At 41.2% G+C, this 23,517-nt stretch overlaps 1 protein-coding gene across 5 annotated transcripts in view; it reads right to left on the reverse strand.

The window, feature by feature from the left end:
• vps13b (vacuolar protein sorting 13 homolog B) overlaps nt 1-23,517 on the reverse strand; it is a 394,723-nt gene that overhangs the window by 362,860 nt on the left and 8,346 nt on the right. For all 5 annotated transcript variants that reach the window (XM_074654548.1, XM_074654549.1, XM_074654551.1 and 2 more), the window contains exon 4: nt 5,407-5,524. In XM_074654548.1, the coding sequence (XP_074510649.1) occupies nt 5,407-5,524 (118 nt within the window). The remainder of the gene's footprint in view (nt 1-5,406; nt 5,525-23,517) is intronic.

The raw sequence follows: 23,517 nt of genomic DNA on the forward strand, positions 1-23,517 counted from the left end.
TAGTGTTAGTAAGTTAAACAGGTCATATTTCCTTATCTAATATCTATTTTATATTGCTGTGAAAACGTCTCCTTCAAACAGCTGGATTTATTAAAGTTTCTCACCAAGATTACATTCGGCATCATGATAGGGTTATAATTTACCATCACCCAATATCATGTTTACTGAGCAGGGCTTGAACACACCATAATGTAACTCAATGGAACCTTCGTTAACGGAGCTCCATAGCGTCGTGCTGTTGGCAGAGGAGCCGGTCACCGTGATTACTCTGAGCAGCATCATGGCAACGAATTACAATATAATAAGTGTCTGATTAAGTTTGTTGTTCCAAATTTTTTTAAGGTTGTTCCTCCATGGGCTTATTTTGGACTTGCAGTTGTGACAAATTGCAGCTTTATGTCTTCTTCACTCACACTGAAGAACTTCCAAACTGACGACATGTTGTGTGTGTATCGAGACGTTACTGACTGTGCAGCTGTGTGCCGACGTAAAACCATCATGTGGAGGCTGCACATGTGTGCATGACCGGCAAAAACTTGTATATATGAGATTGCTGAAAATCGGCTGCTGATTGACGGTTCATCTCTATCTGTTGGTTTAGGAAGCGCTTGATTTATGCAGCAGATTTTTCTACGAGTGGGCTACGCATCTTAAATGTCAATATAGCAGTCAATCGTGTTCATTTAATTGTGGGAAGCCCAAATCGTGATTGCGATTAATATTTGATTAATTGTGCAGCCCTACTATGTTATTACAAGGTTACTATCAGCACTTGGTTATGTTGGCCATTTGATTAGCTCTAGGGCCTCTTATAGTAAAACTGTATATTCGACAGAACCCAACCATGCATGGTACAGCAGGTCTCCAGAACAGAAGAAAGCTCCAGCTGGAGAAAGCTCCAGCCTTTACCAGTATGGGATCTATCCATAAGTAGCATTTCCCAGTAATACCAGAACAGCTGCTGTATTTATATATGTTCTGAGCAAAGGCCCCAGTACCAGGACAGCAGTAGCACTGGACGGTGGATTTATGTCAAGAGTGTGTTTGCATTTCAGTCCATTCAAATCTCAATCTCCTCCAATCACACGCATACTTACACAGCAATGCATGCATGCACAATTCTTGGACACACACAAAGCAACACAAGCACACTCACAACTGACACATAAATTTAGATGTATGCACTCACACAACAGTACACACATATGTATATAACACACAGAACTTAGCCCATGTAATAATGTGAATTCTGTGCTTTTGGCAGGTTGGGAAACAACACTATCTTACAGATATCAGTTGTTATCTTAAGAAATCAAAATCAAGATTTGGTCTGAGCATTATTATCCAACAAAATAAGAATATTTAGGACAGGAATTTGGACCCCATATTTTGCGACCCAGCTCAAAATGTATTAGTTCAGGATGGAAAAACAGAAGAAATGGTCCCCAAATGCTCTGGTACTCCCAAATGGAAAAATATTAAAAACATTGGTGGATAACTATAGACAAGTCAACTACATAGGTATTGAAGAACTTGTGCAAATTAATATGATGCTTGCAGATGTAGAGTGCCCAATAATTTAACAAATAAATGGCCAAAATAACAAGTTATTATCACATGTGACACAAAAGAATTTCCCTAGAGATTCTGTCAGACTGCGACGACACTTCGTACCAAATGTCCCAATGCACTTGCAAAAATGAACATTTTTGTGGCTCTTTAGGAGAGTTCTGCTTTGAAACTGCAAATCTTGAGTATAACTTTGATCCACCCCACTCGCAGGTAGCAGGCTAAACCTAGACTCAAAGCTCACTATTAAACCTCTTTGAACTCATATAAAACAAAACACATTTTCAACAGTGTGAATAGGGCCAGAGCAGGATTCTCCTGGAACGCAGAAATGCGGTTCTCACAAACAGTGGCCACTGGTCCCCCACAAGCAGCAGTAAACATAATCACTCACAGAATCGCCCAAGGTGGAAGCACTTGGTCTTTGGTCTTTGTGTGGCTACCAATCCCATGGCATATGAATTAACATCACTATTTTCCACCACAGGGAGAACAGGGAGGATAAATTCATTCAGCATGTGAGAGCTTAGGGCCAAATGACTGGATAATTGCTGGTGGCTGCTTTTTAGTGTCGGCCGTGTTTTGTTTTGGTTGTTTTGAAGGGGAGGGGAGCAGACGCAACACAGAGGTTTGTCGACGTAGATGCTGACGAAGAGGTGGCCATTGCCCTGCGATGGTCCCACTGCTAACACAGGTCTTCTTCAACACGCAGACACACATCTACACGCAATGCCACTCTCTTACCACCCCATCTGCATGTGACTATCATTGTCTTCTATGACAGAAGCATCAAAGTGCAACTAATGTCAAATTTGGGGAAGCATGCATGTGGATTAAAAAAATAAGGATGGAGAGGCCAGAACGGGGATGTCCCAATCACCTGTTTTTTCCTCCAAACAAAACAGACGCTGAAGCAAACAGTGGGGCTGGCGGCGTGCATTTCAGTATATTTAAAGCTTCAGTAGGCAGAATATTTGTGGCATCACTGGGCAAAAACTCCATAATAGCCTTTCAGCATATTGTAATTCAAGTGTTCTGAGAGATAACTCCTCATGGCTCTGTTTTCAGGCTTTAGAAAATCTAGCCAGTGACAGGAGACTTTGGCCAATCACAGGTCATTTCAGAGAGAGAGTGTTCCTATTGGCTGTTTATTCAACAGATCAAACTGTCAAACTAGGCAGCGCTGATCAAATATGAATCAATATTCTGTTACTGTAATGCCTATTTCTCTCCTCAAATGTTTTCAGAAATATCTTGTAGTGTACTGTTTAGCTGTAAAATTAGATAGTGCTTGGTATTTCCTCAACAGATCTCAACATGGCGGCCGGGTCACAAACTTTCTCACGCACTACTGTCAGGATATAGAGACCGTTTTATAAAAATAACTTTTCTTTAATCATATTTCTTCCAATCTGCCTACTCCAGCTTTAAGGATATGCAGTATGGAGAACATTACAAGGCCATTAAGATTATAGATATTTTCTTAGGCAGAAATGGAAATGCTACTCAGGACAACATCTGTATCCATACCAGTGGACTATAACAAGTCTACAATAAAGTACTCACGTCACTAGACTAAATGAATGTCTTCAAAATTGCCTCCGTGTCATGAAATTATGTGCCGTGTCCACATTTTTCAAAAACATCCTTTAACTACATTAAAGACTCGTGACAGGTTTGTTTTGTATCTTATTCTTAGGAAAACATCCTCTGTCTGAGTCATAGTAGGTTAGTTTTACCCCATTTACCTTTTAACCTCTACCTTTTCATTAGGAAGGCTGGGATTACAGCATCCATCTGCTTCCTCGCTGTTATTGAGGTGCTGCAACCTTTGACCTCAGAGTTGTCTCTACAGCCTGTAATGGGTTGAAACAAGGTCCACTGCTGGAGCAGTGTGGGGTGTGCACATAGATGAACACAGACACACTGAAAAACATACGCACAGGCGCGCACAGGCACACACACACACACACACACACACCTGGGGGATCTGTTGGAGGCAGGCCCGAAGGGAGATGCCGGGGTGTGAGGCACCCTGCTTTAACAGCTGGGGAGAGATATTATCTCATAACATCAGGCCTGGAAATGGATCCTCCCCTGATACAACCAGCCAGGAGCGTAGGTTCATACATTCATGCATACTAGTGCTCTGGGAGGGAGCCTTATGGTTGGGTGTTAGACTGTGACCTAGCTCTTAAAGCTCAAGACCCCCATCTCTCTCACTTTCTTTTTTTTCTCTTTAACAGCCATATCTTTTCTTTACATTTAAAGCCTCCCCTTTGACACCTTCTTTCTCACATTTATGTTTGCTCTGGAAACTTTTTCCCCATGCCAAGAACTTTTCATTTGTTTTATTTTTATTTTTTTATTTTTTATATCGTGTCCAGGGTCTGAAATTAGCACCCGCCACCCGCCACTCGCCACTGGTCACCCGCCAAATGCGGGTAAATTGTCGGCAGTAGCGGGTAAAATCGTCAGGCCACTCTGGCAAAATGCCACTTTGACAGACAGGGAAAAAACTAGGGATTGGGAATAGAGAATTGGTGGTTCCTAGTTGTCTGATTCTTTGGCATCTCATGCTTCAGTGACTATCGATTCCTCTGTATTGATGCTTTCCGACAGCTACGCATGCACAAATACGCAATAGCATACGCACACTGTATCATGTTTCAGTTTGTTTGGGACTGGAACCATGGTGGAGAGAAAGAACGCTCAAAAGCATGGCGCAAGTAAACCTGAGGGGATGCACCCTATTTTTTCACTGATAATGCGACATTGTGAACTACAAATCCACATTGAAATCGTCAATAGGAGAGTTAATAACGTTACCTGTTAGAAGTCTGTGGGCAGCACAGTTCTGCTTGGCTAAATGACGGAGCTCAAGGTTCAAGGTTCAAGGTTATCGTTAACAGAGGTTCCATTGTTTTACATTATGAAGCTCTCCTCAGCAAAAATCAAGATGTGTTTGAATGTTATCTTGTAAAACGTAGTTTTTGATGAAAATAAAATAAGTAAAATATATCGGACATTGAATGACATCAGCTCCAAAATGTTATTCCTTCATTTATCGCATAGATTTCAAAAGTGGCAGATAAAATTTCTGAGTGGACGACAGTGGCAGGCAGTGAAAAAAGTTAAATTCAGACCCTGGTTGTGTATGAGAAGTTGTTTGTTGAGTATTTCAATAAGAGGTTGTGCATCATTTTACACTTCTACACACATTAAAAAAAAAATTTAAATAAAAAAAAAAGTTTTCTATCTAATATGAGGTCTGTTTTCTTTCTTTCTAAAAGACGATTGATAAAAAAAAAATGCATAAATATTTTTAAAAGGCCATTATCCAGCAACAATCAAACAAGGCCATTCTTTGTGAGGTGCAGTAAAGTGGTGGAGTAAGGCAGGCATGGAATCCATGGCCCTGTAGGAGGCATGTGGTCAAGTGGCCTTGTTGATAAGAGCCATCACTGTGTGATTTATCACAGACACATCCCCCGCGCTCTCTCTGGCTGATTTACACTGGTTAAAAATGCAGTGCTACACAACTCATCCCAAAAAGAATATTTCTCACAGTGTAAACAGGTATTACCTACATTTGAATCTGACACCGACCTCTGCAGGCATTGGGCTACAACAAGCCGGTGGATTTAAATCCAGATATTTGGTTTCTTTAGCATTACTAGAGGATAAAAGAAAAGCTTTCTCCATAGTGTAATAGGTCCTAATCTCGGGCTCACTCTGTGGCCCCATCCTCCCCCACAGAGGCCGTGCCTGCCCTGGTGGTCATCCTCTTGAGCAGGGAGGAGGAATAGCCTCACTGGCCCCGGGGCCATCACTCACCTGGGGGCAGGTCCGGGTCGCTGGGGGCAGCCTGCTGGAGGCGGCGGGGCTTGGCCACGGCCTTGGAGCTGTCTGAGACGCTGCGACTGCCGGAGCTAGAGCCGCTCTCGTGGTCATCCTGATGAAAAAACAAACAAGAACGCCTGTGAGGATAGGTAGTGAAGTAAACACAGGGCTCTACACGGATTCTTTCTTCTATTACCTCGTGGAGCTCAAGATATTAGCAAGCAGGCGAGCACACATCTCCCTCCACACATGAGCAAGATCGATTACCAAACAAATCATGTAAGCTCCAGTTATGGGGAACATTGTTTGCTAGTCTAATTTAACAGTCACCTTTATCTGGTTATTGAGGGTAATGGCTGTGTGCCCAATGAACAGATGAGTGATTAGGGGAGCATCTACTATACACCACTGTTTTTGAGCCTCCGTCCACACCGAACCTTCCCACTGACCTTCCTCCCGTCCCCTTTTAACAACCATCTCCGTGGGCTCTACAAATAAACTCTGGTCATTGGATGACGGTGAAGGTCTCTCCTCCACAACAGCACATGTCATCTGCACTCAGAGACCAGCGGCCTGTTAAGCCCAGGAATGCAAGGACGAGATGTGTGCGCGTGTTTATGGGTGTGTGTGTGTAAGACTGACGATGAAATGGACATCCCCTTCAGCGATGAGCCTGAACATAAACAAAATGAGCCAAGATAGGGGATGAGGAGGTTATTTATTGGTTCAGCGGCTTGTAGAGTGCCCCTGCCCCTGTGACAAAGACATGAGGTGCAATTAAAACAGTAGGGACAAAACAGGACTGACAGCCAAGGACTTTTACTAGATCTACTGCTGGGGAAGATACAATTAAGCTAAGCAAATCCACAACAAGAGCAATATAGCAATATGTTTAAACACTCTCCTAAAGTGTAAAGCAGAAAACCAAGGCTCTCATATCTGATGTCATCAAGTACCAAACCCTGGAGAAGCTCCATGAACAATAAAGAGACCGACTTTGTGGACTTGTAAAATTTCTACTAGCAGATTGTCACCTTCTCCAGAGGGTCTTGGTCACCGTGTTTCCAAGTTTTAGCAGAGGCTTGCTGTCTTGTTTCCAAGTTTTAGGAGGGACTCCTAAACTTTTGAATCAACTGTTAATTATCCGAGGTTATAGGAATAAAACGTGTCAAATCTGCTTTTGTATGCAGAGGACAAATATTTGTCAAATTTAGATTACAGTCAGCACTACTATAAAAACCTCTTCAACCATAAATGATCAATTTGGAGAGTAGGGGAGAACATCAAAATCAGAGCACAAAAGACATACTATGACTACTATAGCTAAAGTTCTACTCCTCTACAACTGCTATGTGTAATTGAACAAATACCTCATATTCATTTTCACAGTAGACATGAGCCTGCAACGGAGGATGGTAGGAAGAAATGAAAGAACAGAAATATATTAGAACCGTTCTAAAAATAGAGAAATCAGGAAAAAGGTGGAGAGTCGAGTGAGTTAACCCCCAGTATGGCATTGATTAGGGGTTACTGCAGCAGCACTGTAACCTTTTCACAGTCAGCCCGGGCGGTAAGTTAGTCAGACAATCTGGACAAAGAAATGGGGCAATCACATGTGTTTAGCATTTAAAAGGGGGATCAGCATGGCAGAGCGTCTCAGGAGTCACCCCTTATCCTGACAAATGTAAACAGTGAAGGTGTCAAAACCAAATATAACTGGCTACTCCACACACACACACTTCATTCACACATACTCAAATGAAAACCCACAGCCACACCTTTTGTGCAAGTCACACGCTGTACATACTGTATATATACCCCACACAATGAACACACATTCCCTGGTTCTGACAGTACTTAATGACTATGAACCCCTTTCTCTCCGTGTGGTTGAGTAATGAAGATTAGGTTTTAAACATACTTTGCATAATTTGAGTTGTGGACACACTGACAGAGAAGCAAGTATCCCCCAGTGCGGTAACGTAAACATGCAATTGCCAAAAGAGACGAGAGAGGCTCTGGCAGAAATATTTACACTTTACTTCAGTAAGGGCCTTTGCGGTAGAGCTGCACTATGCAAGCAGTTTTCCCCCCATCAGTGAGTGGTGGGAATCAGTAAACAGAAGGGGAAGAATAATAAATACTTCATCAAGGTTCCAAAGAATGGAGATTGGCAAATAATAAGATGTAAATTTTGTTGCTCATTATTCACACTCCATTTGTTAACATGTCATCACTTCTAACGTTGCATCTGCAATATTTACAGTTATTAGAATAAAAAGAAAAAAGAAAAAAGGGCTGTTTTCTAGATGAGGTAAGTTTTGTTGAGGTTTACAATACACTACTTAAGCACATTAGAATTAGAAACAGTCTCCGTCCCCTGTAGACTCTCATATCTGTACCTAAAGGAATGCCTGGCCCTGCAGGCCAAGAGTACATCGAGTTCAACAACTCAAACTGCCACTAAAGAACAAGACTGCCAAATTTGGAAGTAGCGCAATTAAGCGCTCAATGTCACCGTGGGCAGTGAGCAATTCTCCAGAGGCGAAAAATGCCTTTTCAGAGGGAAGCCCTGGGACAAATGAAGCCTGCCTCAGCTGCTGCCGGGTAAACTGATCCCTCCGATGCCACGGCAGGGCACAGGACAGGGAGGGAGGGATGGAGGGATAGAGAAGGAGGGAAAGACAGAAGGACCAGGAAAAGGAGGGGGGGGGGGTTGCTTCCCCTGCAGGCATGTCAACTCAGCTGTTGACCAAAAGATGACAGTAGCAAAAAAGGAAAAGAGGGACAAGAGACAAAGAGATAAGTGGAAAAAATAACACAGTGAGAGAAAGTGGAGAGCAAGGCTAGTTAAAGGACAGCAAGAGCGAGAGAGACTCGGAGACAATGAGACCAGAACGAAAGGAGCAGGTCCTGGCAGTGTGAGTGACAGGCCAGAGGGACCCCCTACTCAGAGGGTAAGTGGGCACCCATGGAGGGTTAGGGCACAGGAAGGCCAGGCCTGACCTCTGTTCCCCTGCAGACGTCTGGCTCAGTCAGGGACCGGGAGGCAGTGTGTTGAGCCTGTCTGGAGGGCCGACCCTCATCTGAGCTGCTCAACACATTAGCTGAACCCCGCCACCACCTCCAGCTATTAAAAACAGCACCTCTGCACTCAGATACTGTCACAGTCGTCCTATTACAAACAAACTATAGAGCTATAACGCTCAGATACTAGAAACCAGGAAAATCTGAACTGCCATTGGCAATGTAATGTATACGTAAACTGTGATTGTGAATGAGTAAAACTAGGAAAATACAAATATTTTTTGGTAAGTGGACCATTTCAGGTCACAGAAATTTGAGCAGTGTGATGTGATGACAGCTAATAGGACATAATAGCTGACGTTGTCCAACTGAATTTTATTTTAAATGGATATATTTTCCAGGCATCTGTTTAAACTGTTTCAGATATAAGTTTAACATTCACTTTAAAATAATTTTTCACCCACTGGAAATAATATATACATTACTCAGTGTAAAGTGTGGGGGGAAAAACAGAATAATGGTCTTACTATAATTTCTTGTCATTTTAGGTTTTCACTTTGACAACTGTTGGCCTAAAACAAAACAAAATAGCCAATTTGTTTTTATTTCCTAATTCACATTTCTTAAAAAATAAAATATGACATTTTCTTTTTTTTTTTCCTCCACAAATTACAAAGCAATTTTTCAATTTCAGTGGAAACACACAGGAAAAGAATTGTTGGCAGGGATTAGCAGTTGACTACCCTGCATGCCTGCAACTGGCTGATCTTTGAAACCCAAACATTTTTAAAACTGGTCAATTTCACACAGTTTCAGCAGATTAATGGCTGCATGCAGAAGACCATTGCTGGATAAACACACTCTTTGTTATTGTTGTTTTTTCCTCTGCAGGTTGCTGGCGAACTCATGCTGACATCAAAGCAGCGGGCCTGGAGATTGGAGGCCAGGCAGTGGAGGGCGAACGCCTATGGAGTGAGAAAATAAATGAAGGAAACCCAATAGCTCCTTATCTCAGACAGACCCCCTCCACACACTCCTCCTCCTCCAAATCACTCATATACACACAAACACAGACACACTCGCTGGGTCTGACAAGTAGAGGCCCTGTCCCCCATGTCAGGGCCCACAGAGCACCATCCCTGGGGAGGATCCAGCAATCAGACCTCCTCCCTCCTTCTACAAAAACACTCACACACACAACACATTTTGCCATATAATAATAGAAATAATACAAAACCTCTCTAATACTGGCTGCCAGGGAATGGTGGGAGACACTGTGGATGTGATGGGTCTCTGATTGTTTTTCCAGAATAATACTAGGGCTGGGACGATTCACCTATCTCCCGATTTGATACTATCCGGTACTTGGGTGCCGATTCAATATGTATTGGGATTTTTAAGCATTGGGATTCTACTGTAATTGCAATTCAAAATTGCGATTTATTGCAATTTTTGTGGGAAAATGTTTAATCAAACACTTCTTGGGACTTTTACTTTGGAAAATATCAAAATTAATACGGTAAGAATGTTTGATTTTCAGCATGTACGTAGTCAGAGATGCCCTGAAGTCAAATATATCAGTCATTGTCAGGAATTATTTATTAAATTTTTTCCAGCAACCCAAAAATCAAAGAATAAAGACATTTCCCTCACAAATTAGTGGTATTTTATTTTTAATTTATAAGGGACATGTAATGTTTTATACTTCTGGTGAATATAATCCAAACAATCTTATTTACATATATGTATTTTTTATATACAGTTCCCTTTGTTAACACCTTATTTTGAAAACCGGACATAGTCCTCTAACTTCTCCCAGTCCGTCTCTAGCTCTCCCGTCAGCTCCGTTCTCTTTATACATCCATGGTCAGCTCCATCGGGGCCGTTTGAATGCATTTAACATAAATGTCAGTATATGGTTGCTCTACAGTTGTAGCGTCGGCCCATTTGCCCACGGGGATGAGAGTGACGGCTGGCTTGACCACACGTTACCGCAATACGATAAAGTTTCCTGTTCATGACAGAGTTAGTATGCAGTTTTAGCCATGATGTATGATTTAACATGTGAGGGTGGAGGTCATATCCATGCGGACAATTTCTACTTTTTCGTTTCGCAGCGGCCGGCTGGTTTGTTTTGGTGGACGGACACTGAACGGATACGATGTTACGTTACTCAGACTACAACAATGGTAACTTCCATCTACCTCCGTATAGACTCAAATGGAGCAAATATATCGATTCTGTCACTAAAAAAATCTATTTCAAAATCGTAAAAAAAAGCAATACATAGGTGAATCGATTTTTTTTTTTCCACGCCTCAATAATACTGAAAACAATCACTGCTGACATGATACACACACCCCACATTCAGCAAAAACTACACCGGTCTGCTCTTGAAGCAGTGCCTCTGTTCTCAGTGTTACTTGATGTCCTCTCTCCTCCTCGTGTCATCTCGTTCTTACAAATTTTGTTTCTTCACCTGTCCTTATTCCTTCCTACTTCCTATCCATTTTCACCTCTTTCCATCTTCCTTATCTACAATCTATGTCCTTTTTATACAGTTGCTCCTAGTTTGTTGTTCTTATCTTCTTCATCTCTCCGCTTATTCTAGAGCTTCTCATCCGATCCATAACCAGCTCGTCTGACGCTTGTTTTAACAGTGATGACTCTGGTTCCCATAAGAATGGTTTCCAGCTGGCACCGAGAGGAACGAGGACGCGAAAAGTGGCTCACTGTTTCAAACATACAGTCACAATTTGGGATGGTTCCAGTAATGTCAACTGGTATGCAGCCATTGATGACGACCCCACTGGAATGTAAAGCTGAAGACTCAAATTACCTTTCCTTTAACGTCCCTTGGCTTCGAAACCCATCCATCAGCTCAACTAAAAATTAGCCGCTAATGGGTTTTTAATGAAACTGTAACAAATGCAGAAAGCCATTACACCATGATTAAAGACAGTGGTTTCATTTTCTCCTCAAACGGAGGTAGACTAGAGAAGGCTGCTGCCAGCCAGAAATGTAAGGACAGAATTTCTCACACTCACCGTCACATTAAAAAAACTCACAAATGAGAAAAAGTTCTTATACCAACACACAACTACACTACGAATGTACACTAAAGACAAATACTTCTACACAAAAGCATATGCACAGTCTCACACACTAATATAAAGACCCATACTCTTAAAAACACAGCGGAGCCGTGCAGCTGGAATCCATGGCAGATTGGAGGGATTAGAGCCCGAAATGAGCCCAGATGAATATCACATCGTGTGACATTCTGAATAATTATCTCAATGAAAACAGCTCATTACAAAAATGTGCTCTCTCTCTCTCTCTCCCTTTCCCCCTCTCTTCAAGTAATCAAATCCACCACTGTGAAAGAAAATCCCCACTTTCAGTTCATATATTGCACTAATGAAATATTACAGTCCTGAAACGTACACATTATAATGTGCTTCAGTAGTTCAGCTGAACTGGTGTATTCCTTAGCTTTGTTTTTCTGCGCAAATAAAGTCAGAGTAACACAGGAAGTGCATCTTAAATAGTTTCTGAAAAAGCTCAGCTTGCAAAAGAAAAAGCTACTTTCATGATTTTGTTTTTTTTATTTCTATGAAAAATCAAACAGTACATGGCAAAAATGCAACTAAAATAATCAATAAACATTCAATAGTCTACAACTTATATGAAATAGCAAAGAGGGACGATTTTAACGGGATAGTTTGGGTGTTTTGAAGTGGGGTCGTAAGAGGTACTTACCCATAATAGGTGTATTACTTACAGTCGGCGTGCCCCCAGCTTGGAGAAACAGACAGAAGTACCGACACACCCATACCTCGCTGTGGACGGGACCGCAGAAAAACATATTTTTGCCACCTGAAAGAAAGGCTCACCTAAGGCTATATTTAGAATATTTTCACCGCTTTATCTTGCCGTCAGACAGCCCTTTCCTTCTCCTTTCCGATGGGGAACTGAACTGAAAGTGAAACTTATCTATGCTCTCGCCAAAGCGAGCACGTTTAGACAACAAAAACAATATAGATACGTTTCACTTTCTGTTCAGTTTGCCGTCAGCAAATATTCCAAATATTGCGTACTGTTAGTAATACGCAATCAATTTTTTTAGGTCGGCCTTTCTTTTAGGTGGCAAAAATAAGTTTTTCTGCCATCCCCATCCACAGCACTGTATTGCTTTGCTTCGGTATCGGTGGTCCAGTCTATTTTTCTCGATGTTGGGGGCACGCCGACTGTTATCTTCTGTAAGTATTACACCTACTATGGATAAGTACCTCATACAACACCCACTTCAAAACACCCAAACTATCCCTTTAAGCACAGTTATGAGATGCTTCCTCATGTCAAAAGTAAAGCTATAAAAATATATAAAAGTCATATAAAAGTTTTTTCCAAGTGGGTTGTCTTATGTGAAACCACACACCGCAACTATTCAGCACATATTAAAATATTAACTGTCAAAATATCCCTGACTTCATATGAAGGGGAGACAGTCCATAAAAATATGCAATCCATACTAAAATATGCAAACTCTTGTTATTTTCTTTATAGTCAAATTAATAATCTGTAATTTGTGTTTTTCAAAAACGTCAACAGAATAGAAAGACTTGTGGGATTTCTTTAGAATCATTTCAAAAGGACGTGTACAAGGTTTGTAATACCAGAAGTGCAACTAAGCACATTTCATCTCTGCAAACTGTTACAATGAAAGCACTATAACTTTCCAAGCATAGGCCTTCTTTCTTTCAGAAGCCCAAAGATATAACATGTTCATTAAAGAGGAGGGAGCAGGGACATGGAAAAGACTCCAACGCCAAAAGGAGAATGCACAATTACGAAACTATTTCACTCTAAAGCGGGGGGAATCACAACGACAGCACTGGTGATGTCATGCTGGAGGTCTCTGCCAAGAGTGCCTCCACTGTACCCAAGTCAAACTGGCTATGTTTAATATCTGCCTCCAACGTGCCCAGAATAACAACAAAGACAAACAGGGATCCCAGCGATGGACTGGACCCACAGGCAGCAACAGAAAGCCGTTGCATTATCTTCACCTGAGAGGATACTATTGGCTGCAGTTACACAGATCTTTTACCAAGGGACAGTAAAATATTTGCACACTGTACACAGTAAAACCACCATAACAGTAAAAAGCCACAAGCCAAACCTTGAGCTTGGTGCCCTCCTTGAACCTCTTTTACGCTGGACAGAAGTTTGGACAAAGACCTGTCCTACAGCATCTCAGTAATATGGACCAGTAAGTGCCATTATTACTATGTTGTGACCCATTAAACTGAATTTTAGCTCTACAATGGACCTATTACATTCTGTATTGGTTTAAATCCAATCTTGTGTTTGCGGTACAGTAGCTGTTGCTGCTCCAGTTAAAGTGTGCATAATTCTCCATTAATCTAGTTAATCTCAAAGCCAGTGTATTCATGCATGAAATCGGTTTCTTTGTTACAAAATAGCTACGTTGCTTGTTATTTCTCAGTACAGTAAGCAGGTCAGCAGTAAGACATTTCAAAGCAGAGGGAGTGCTGAGGTCAGTGCTCTTTCAACCTCGCTAACAATGTTTGTTTTCCACAATTGCTGTTCTAACAAAGGATCGTAGGTCATAGTTACTCTAATCCCAAAACTAGATTAAAAGCCAAGAACAAGGAACTCAGACAGGCTAGTGACTCGTTCTGATGAAGGTGCCGTGATGGAATTTGGATTCAGGCTGGACAGTCGAGATCACTGCTGTCTCCATTTTCCTTTTCCTTGGAGCCCATTGAAATTCTGCCCAGTGACCTTTTGATATTAAAGGGATAGTTCGGGTGTTCTGAATTGTGGTTGTATAAATGACTTATTCATAGTAAGTGTATTATCTACAGTAGATGGCGGTCAGCACGCCCCCATTTTGGAGAAGCAGACAGGAGTTACCATACGGAATCAAAGCAATGTACTGCTGTGGACGGGGCTGGCAGCAAAACATATTTTAGCCACCTAAAAGAAAGGCCCACCGTAAAAAAAAAAATCAATGTAAGTTTAAGTGTACGCTATATTTAGAATAATTCTCCATTGAAAAAAACAGTAGTTTTTGTGTGACTTTGGGGAGTTCAGATTCACCAAAGTCACACAATAACACAAACAAACTAACCAGTCGAGGCAGCGGTAGATCAGCAACTCCTGTGTTCTGCGAGGTAAAATTACTGTTTTTTTCAATGGAGTCTGGTTGGTTTGGCGAGAGCATAAATGCTTCAGTTCCCTGTCGGAAACATAGACTGTATAGCTATCTCATGGCAAGGTTAACCGGCGAAAATATTCTAAATATAGCGTGCCCTTAAACTGATATTGATTTGTTTAGGTGTTAATACACTGACTGTAGATAAGTACCTTATACAACTATCCCTTTAACATACCATGTTCCTGCTGGTGACCTGCAGTGCACTGTTAGTATTATTGCACCTGACACGCACAACTGTTGTCTCACTGTTGAAAAGGAGAAAACGTAGAGGAAAGGGACAGAGATAGAAAATGAAAGAGAGCAAAGAGTGTGAAAAAAGAGTGAAGGAAGCAACAGTTAGAGCACAAAAAAGCCAAGACAGAAAAGAAGAAAAAGAGGAGTGAGACAACAGCAAAGTGGGGGGAAAAAAATCAAACGAGAAGGAGACACAGAGAGAGAGAATGGGAAAGAGGGAGAAATTGTTCCTGATTTAGATCTGAGAGGCTCTGGTCCTTCAGATGTCTCCATCAGCTAACCACAAGCCCAGGCTGAGCATGTGAGGCATGCTGCTTACGCTGGCACAGCTACCCCCTAATGCTAATAACTGCAATGTGTTAGCTACAATAAAACACTCCACGCAGACCCCTGACACACACACACACACACACACACACACACACACATACATACAGGCATGTGCAAAAAAACACACATCTTAGTCAAGTCCAGTACGACACACACAGGGGAATTCCCAAACACTTTAGTCTAAACTGTTAATATCTAATCCAAATAATAATCAGTCCCCAGTTATATATCATGTAGTTAATCTGTAGAGAAAACCCTTGTCACTTTCCGACATGATATGAAGTTAATTAATAATCTTTACAAATGTTAAAGTAAATGAGCATCCAATAGAGATATTTCTATCTTTTTGTATTTTGGCGAGTTGCTGAAAAACTAGTGGTGAGAAGCAGATTTTTAACATAAACTGCCGTTCATCTGTCGAAAACTGGACCATCCCTGTTCCGCGCTTTGCCCATTATTTCATACACAATATTAAGCACATTATACAAGACATAAGCACCCCTCAAACGATGTAAGCACCAGCCTCCACGAACAGCGCACGCGGTGGCTGAGGCTACTCTGACAACTTAATTGCACATGTGAGGTGCAGCTGGAAGGCATGCACTGTAGAGGCCTAAGTGTTCTTGGAGAGTATCAATGTTCTGAAACCAGCAAGATAGAATAAATCAAACAGAGAGAAATGGGAGAGGACTTTCCGTCAATGTTGAGAAATACCAAAGCCATATTGCAGGAGGTTTGAGCACGCAAGCGGAATGCAGCAGGCCTTATGTTTGCATAGCGTTTATACGCCGGGTTCCAAAGCAACTGAGGTACTGTCATCATTCATCAGCTTACTTGAGAGATGGAAAACTGTCAACCTTACTTTGGGAAAAAATTTCATTTCAATTTCATCCTTGAAACATCTTGGAGCCGTAACTCGGTTCTTGTCCATGGATCTCAAGCCTCTTATTGTCTTCATCAGTGTAATGAAAGAAGACATTTTTCATTTCTTAACTTTTTGGATAACAAACCAATGCAACAAGAGGCCTGCCTCTGGCCAATAGCCAGAGTGCTGTCCTGTTTTAAAAGTTGAAAGGTTAAAAGTAAAGGCCGTTACACACCGGGGGTGTGACGAATAAACAACACTCCTCCTGTGAATATTATATCTAGGGCTTTTATTGTGGAAGGTAAGAATGGAAGGAGTGAATCTAGTCTCGCTGCCTTTGTCAGGGTTGAAAGTAGTAATAAAGTTTGCCGTCTTGGTTCGGACTAAGCAGCCTCTGTGTTGTTGTTTCATAAATATAAGTGCAACTCAACCCGTTCTGCACTACGTGATTGGTTGATGCCTTTATTCACGATGCGAAAGCTCAGAAAAGCTCAAAAAATGTTCCAAAAAAATACATAGATTTATCATCTGTGTGAAAGTATTCATAACAAACAAAACAGTTCGAAAAAATATATTGACGTGCGAAAAAAACAAAAACTCTGCTCGGGTCGATATTACTCCTCTAAATCTTTACATAGCAAATAGTTGTTTGCTGCTATATTAATGCTCTGGTTATCATATAGAGCACCTTTAAAATATCTGTAATACCTGGTTTATACTCATGTCTACGATATAATGTCTGTAATGTTACTAAACTTGAATGTATGAACACATAGTTGTGAGATAGAACAGCTTGCAAAGTTGTAGCAGAGTATTAACCCTTTGTTACTGCCCAGGCTGGTTTGGGTTGTTTTGAGCTGCTCTTTAAATTTCTGATTTTTCCCTAATTCAAATTATGTTAGAAATCCCAGCATGCAACGCTGAAAGAGCAGGTTTGAATCTTTAAAGAGAATGTGTTAAATCTCTGAGTTGTGCTGGAAAACCCTGAAGTCAAACTTTTGTAGCACTGCAAACATTAAGAGAAGAAAGGGTTGCCAAACACATTCAAACATTTACATTTTCACGTCCTATTTTTCACTTTTAAGGCACGGCTTAAAATCTCAAGCCTTACTTTCAACTTTTCAAATATTAATTTCAGCTTTATGACATGTGTATTACCTCATACTCCTTGATATCTCTGTGATGCTGTATCTCAACCAATCAGCAACCCAATATCTCTATTCTGTTGTCAACTGGAAATTATAACTGTCAAAAAGTTTTTATGAAAGATTAGGAGCACGTACAACTCAATTATAGCATGCAAACTCTTATCGTGTTGGTCATTTTAAACAAGCAATATGGCCAATGTCAAGCCAGAGCGATACACTCCTTCAAGATCTGCATGTTTATTATCTTTTCAGCTAACCACATGCCTTCACCACACAATCCCCTTTTCTTCCCTCCCCCACCATGGAGAGTGACATGTCGTGCAATTATTCATATTACATTCTTCTTCTCTTACCCACACATTACAAGCACCCTGGCCAACCAAGATAAAAGCAAACACTACCAAATCCGGCACACTCTGGGGCAAGTGGAATCTAACTCATACACCAACACACAAAGTAGAGAAGGGGAGCTACTTCTGTACCAGATCAATATTCCTCTGGCTTTAGGAATCATTAAGTGCTACATATAAAATGTGTTATGGATAAAATTGAATTTAGTATTGGAAAAAAAGATGTACGCTCCACCAAATAGCTTGCTACTGACTCGCTCTGCATGCATGATTTTCCTGGTTAAAATGTCCTGCCTTAAATGGCGTCATCATTTCTATAATAAGAGTGAAATTATTCATAGGTCAAAGGGGTGAGAGTCTGCTAAATGGAGCACACACTCACCCTGAGACATAAAACACAGACCACCCACAGTTTGTGTAACATGGAGTCACACAAGCCTACCTTTCCCCACTGAGAAATTACACACACAGAGGCGCTCAGTTACCGTGTTACTCCTTTTTGTCACTTTCTGTCTCACCCAATGTAAAAAAAAAAAATCCATTTCTATAAATGTGGTTAGAGCAATTACATGATGAGAAATATTGTGAAAAAATGATCCAAATCTGGTTGCCTTAGTCTCTGCGGCACCCAAAAAACTAAATGAAATGACATAAATGAGAGCCTGCTGTGTCACACTCACACACAACAGATCTTAAAAGCAATATAAAGTGCTAAACGTGTTCCCTAATTTAATGCAATCTCTTCCTATTGTGTCTGTTTAGATTTAAGACCCATAAAGCATGTGGTTTTCCTAATTGCGACACACTATCTTCCCCAAATTTCTGTCCAAAGAAAGCACTAATAAAGCAAACATTAGCCTTAATTGCAAGGTAATCGTTTCCCAGACTGCAATATCACCAGGAGCACCCGGCAACTAATAAGCTCCATTGAGGGATTGCTGTAGTCCGGATGGCCTGAGAGCAGGGATTAAATTGTGGAGAAGCAGCATCCTGCCCAGAGAGTATTGATCACCACTTGACTCACTGGATGCAGGAAGCCGTTGGGTTTAATTTTTCCCCCCGACAGCTTTCCTGTGTCTGAGGACTGTCTGAGGAGCTGAAGTAACCTCATCCCACCATGAACCCAAAACTCCATCAAGCCTCAAAGACAAAGCAGTGCAACGCTGTGGGTAGTATAGCGTTGGCTGACTCACAGTCAGTGGTGGCTGAGTGCAAGGCCTTCTGCTGGAATGACACACTTGTGCGTTGCTTTCTGCAGATGCTTTGAATCAGTTTGGAATGCCAAACAGAGACCAGTGTAATGGGTCACTCTATGTTGAGAACTTGAATGAGCATAGTTAATTACATGCTTGGTCTATGTCCTAGAATTATCTTTTTATTGGGACGTAGTCACCGTGACGTCACCCATTGGTTTTTGGAAGGCCGTTTTGAAGCCTCCAGTTTGGCATTTTGGCCCTCGCCATCTTGGCTTTTTGCAACCAGAAGTGACGCAAGAGGGTGGAGCTACGTGCAACCAAACCTAAGACATTTCTAGGCAACCAAAATGTTACAATTAACTTTCTACAATTCTACAATTTCCTTTAGCAGACGCTTTTGTCCAAAGCAACGTAAATCTGAGAGTTTGTACAACACAAGCAAGGATCTAGATAGGAGGGAACAACGTGAGTTAAGTGCTAACAACAGCTTCAAGTCTAAATGGACACAGGTGCCAACAGGCAGTGCACAGAGGCAATGCACAGGGTGTATAGAAGTAGATTTTTTTTTTTTGTCATGATCATCATCATTAACAACATCAACAACATCCTCAATATCATCATCCTCAATATCATCATCATCAATATCATCATCATCAACATCATCAAACTTTAATGAACTGAAGGCACACTGTGAAAGGATAAAGTTCTACAATCAGACTTCTTTTTGCAACCAGAGGAGTCGCCCCCTGCTGGCCGTTAGAAAGAATGCAAGTTGAAGGCACTTCCGCATTGGCTTCACTTTTCAGACCCAGAGGTTGCCCACTGGTGAAATATAGACTTACTGACCAGAACATTTCAGCATCATTACAACATCTAGGCCTTCCGTGGATTGAACAATGCTGTCACCAAGTGGGTTGGCCTGAGGTTATCAACGTACAGTACATGTGACATGAAACAGTGGGCACCCTCATCTCTGGTCTTCTCCCCACTGTCATCAGTTTCAGTCTCACCTGAAATATCTCTAAGTCTTGCCCACATAAGACAAATCGTTGGTATTACAGTTGCCAGTTTATTAAATGTATGCACACCCCATTCATATAACAATACAAAAGACAATTGTTAAAGGGCAAATCTCTAGATGGGTCCTAAAACAAACAATGGATGTGGGCTTTCAGGATAAGTTTATATGAAGGCCTGACAAACTATAAACAATCTCATCTTCATAGCCATGGAAATTTTTATGACAGAATACAAACACATATACAGGGACTTACACACATAGATCCTTTCATAACCACTCCCAAGCACTCTGATGTTCAATCTACTGCTGTCTCTCTATAGTTCTCTTTGTCTCTCATCAGAACACTTGCTCTGGCTTCCAACCTGCCCGAGGAATCCACAGTGTGCCAACATTACTCCATCTTTTTATTATTTACAGTCAGAGATGGGTTTTGTTACCGCTACGGGGGGTTGGATTCAAGGAAAATAGATTCTCCGAAGCTCTATGTCTGCACCCTCTGTCTCCTCAGTCCTGAAGACAAGGCCCTGCTGAGCTGATGATCAGACGGATTTATGGTGCAATCTCTGTAAGCCATTTGCTCCCTGCGAGCCGGAGAATCAAAGGCAAGATTTCCGGATGGCATTGGGACAGAGATTATCCAGTTTGTGCTATCTGATTGCAAACTTCCAGGGGCTGTTTTCTTGTTTAACTTTTTCCTTTGTGTTTTCTGACTTGTGAAAGATGAGTTGCACAAACAGACTGGGTCTCATTCTGTCAGAGGAGACTGTATACTACAGAGAATGACAGTGAAGGTACATTTGATTGCTTGTTTAATGTTTTAATGGATGACACAATGACATTTTTGAAAAATAGAGTCCTTGTGCTTTTCATTGTCACTTTGTTCACACTCCATCAACAAGAATTACATGTCTCGATTTAAACCAGCATGTAAAGCATAACTACAAATAACCACAGCAACAAGCTTAACACAGAAGCTGATAACAGTCCATACATCCCAGGTTTCCTATTTAGTGGGTTGTGGATTCAACCCTAACCACATGTTAAAGCAGTAGCATCCACAGCATAACTCCACAACAAGGTCACAATGTTTTAAAACCTGTGTGTAACTGACTGTTTGATATTAAAAAGTATCACATCTAGATTTCTGTTTAACTTCGAAAGCTAAAGCAGCAATCCTTTGTCTAGTAGGTGGTAGATTTAGCGACGGAATAATAATTTGGGGGTTTTAAGGAGTCTTCAAAACGGGGTTCCCTAATTCACATGTATTACCCATTATTTAGGAGCAATGAGGTCTGGTGGTGTAAAGCCCTAAAAATAGTTTGGAAGGAATCTAACAGAAGAAAGGGCCTAGTTGGACCATATGCCAAACCAACAAGTCTCAGAGGCACCTCCCCAAATCATCTTGAGGCAATGCATCAATCAGAACCTCCACATCAGTGGCAAATGCACTCAGCGGCCATAAAACTCCCAGATCAAGCAGCGAGCCGAGCCAAAACCAGAAAGGCTCTCCTCGGTAAACCCAAGCCCTTATCTTTGTCTCGTAAAAAAATAAAGAGTGCCTGAGAGTGTTATGATCCACTGTAACTGCTGTCCAGCCAGTTCCTCTCTGTCTTTGCTGATCACACCTCATCTTCAACATCTGCAGCAGTTTACCAAGATGTCAAGAAAAGAAAAAAAGGTGCCCGTAATTTTGCAACATTACATCAGTGTTAGCCGTTAGGTCTTTCATTAAGCTAGCTACAAATACAAGAACAAAAACAAAAAACAGCCGCACAATAAATTCTAACTCGGGCTTCATCCCTTTATCCTTCTCCTCATTAAAGGGGGAAGTTTGCCTTAAATCAAATGCTCAGTATCACATCACAGACCAGCTCCAATCCACCACATCTGCGCTGAAAACCTTCAAATGACAACCACCTAATGAAAAAAAAATATATACCAAATACAGAACTGTCCTGGATGTGAATAGTGTGGTGTGAAGCTGTAAAACTGAAGATTGCCGCTAACTCCTTCCATGAGATTTCCATGGGGAAAAGAAGACACTAGATGGAGACCTTATGAGTTATATTAATAACTCCAGGTCCCTTAGGGGCTCTGTATATAGAATGACAGCTTTTAAAACCATTGTTTTATCCTGTGCAGCTTTTGACATTTTCAGATTGCTTTTTAATTTAGAACGGGCTCAGATCAAACAGTTCATTCATATCAAGTAACCCAAGAGGGGCCACGTTGAGTGTGTCTTTGCACAAGAAGAAAGAAGTTAAAGTTGACTACTACAAAACCCTTTCATCCCCATGACCAATCTCCTGTTGCATACATTGAGCTCTTAGGCATAGACCAGGGCTTAGTCTAATTTCCCATGGAGATGTCCACACTAATTATTCAACTCAAACATGAACGATTTACATTTTTGGACTTAGAAACTGAATAGCAAAATATAAGGGGAGATGTACATGCACAATAACTCTGAAAACTAAACAAAAGTGGTAGTGATTTGAAAAAAGAGATGTGCACTAAAGAAAGCATGTACAGTGTCTAATCTTCAAGTAAAACAGGCAGCCTGAACATGATCAATGAAGATTTCTAAGCTTGCTTCAGGGCACCATGTGGCTGTAGGAAACAAAAAGGCCCATATAAAATCTAATTCTGTTTGTAAATGGCCTCCAGTTTGTAAAGTGAATGTCAAAAACAAGTTGACAACATTTTTTCTACTTTCTGCAATACAAGTCCTCATTACAGCCCATTTTAAGCAATTACACTGTCAGCAGGAGCTGTAATCTCCAACTGCTGCTAAACGCCCAAATTTCCACATTTGCTGGAAACTATAATTGTGAGCTGCTCTTGGTGCTTTGCAGATGGGCCCTATTGAGCAATCTGAATATCCCTAATATTACCCAGTTCCTCTCGAGGGGGAACACGAACATTAAAAGGTCCAAATAATTCCGGTCAAATTACACAACCCCTAATGAACTTCAAAAGACGTACGGATGTTTTTACAGGCCAGCGCTCAGGCCTTAATGGTAATTATGAAAACAAACCATATTAATGATATCATTTATCATTTCCACACTTTGGCCGCATGAGGCCCACCACAAAGTTCCTGTCTCTACTGGAAAAAAGAAACACTAGTAATCTACTAATTTTAAAATGTAAGATTTTCCATACACAGATCAATTTTTTCAGCTCTTTTTAAAATCCTGCGGGCCATCACCCAAATTACTTGAGGGCTTCAGGGAGAACTGTCATGGCCCGGGTTTTGCATACACCTATGCCAAACTCCCTGCATCCCTGCTGGAATCTGATTAAAACTGGACCGGGGCCTGACATGCATATGAACAGGATATCTAACCTCCAGAGAAATATAATCTTGTTTCTGTGAGACTAATGTGACAAAGGCCAACAGACCTTTTCCTTCAATCAAGGAAATTCTCTCTGGGCTGACCAAAGCAGGAAACTGCCACCACAGAGATGACATGGCAAATATTGCTGTTGAAAGTGTAATTAAGATGAAATAAGTGTAAAACAAGTTACCAAACTACGCAAATCTAAAGCATATAAGTAAACCTGCTGAATGTTCTTGGCTTAAGAACACAGTAGTCAGCCTCCTGCCTCCCACTCATAGGAGAGAAGTGTAGCAGCTCATTTAAATTCCACATGCTAGAAGGACTTCTGCTGTAAGTCTGGCTT

Source organism: Sebastes fasciatus, chromosome 12, assembly GCF_043250625.1.
Source record: "Sebastes fasciatus isolate fSebFas1 chromosome 12, fSebFas1.pri, whole genome shotgun sequence".
In the NCBI taxonomy this organism is placed as follows: domain Eukaryota; kingdom Metazoa; phylum Chordata; class Actinopteri; order Perciformes; family Sebastidae; genus Sebastes; species Sebastes fasciatus.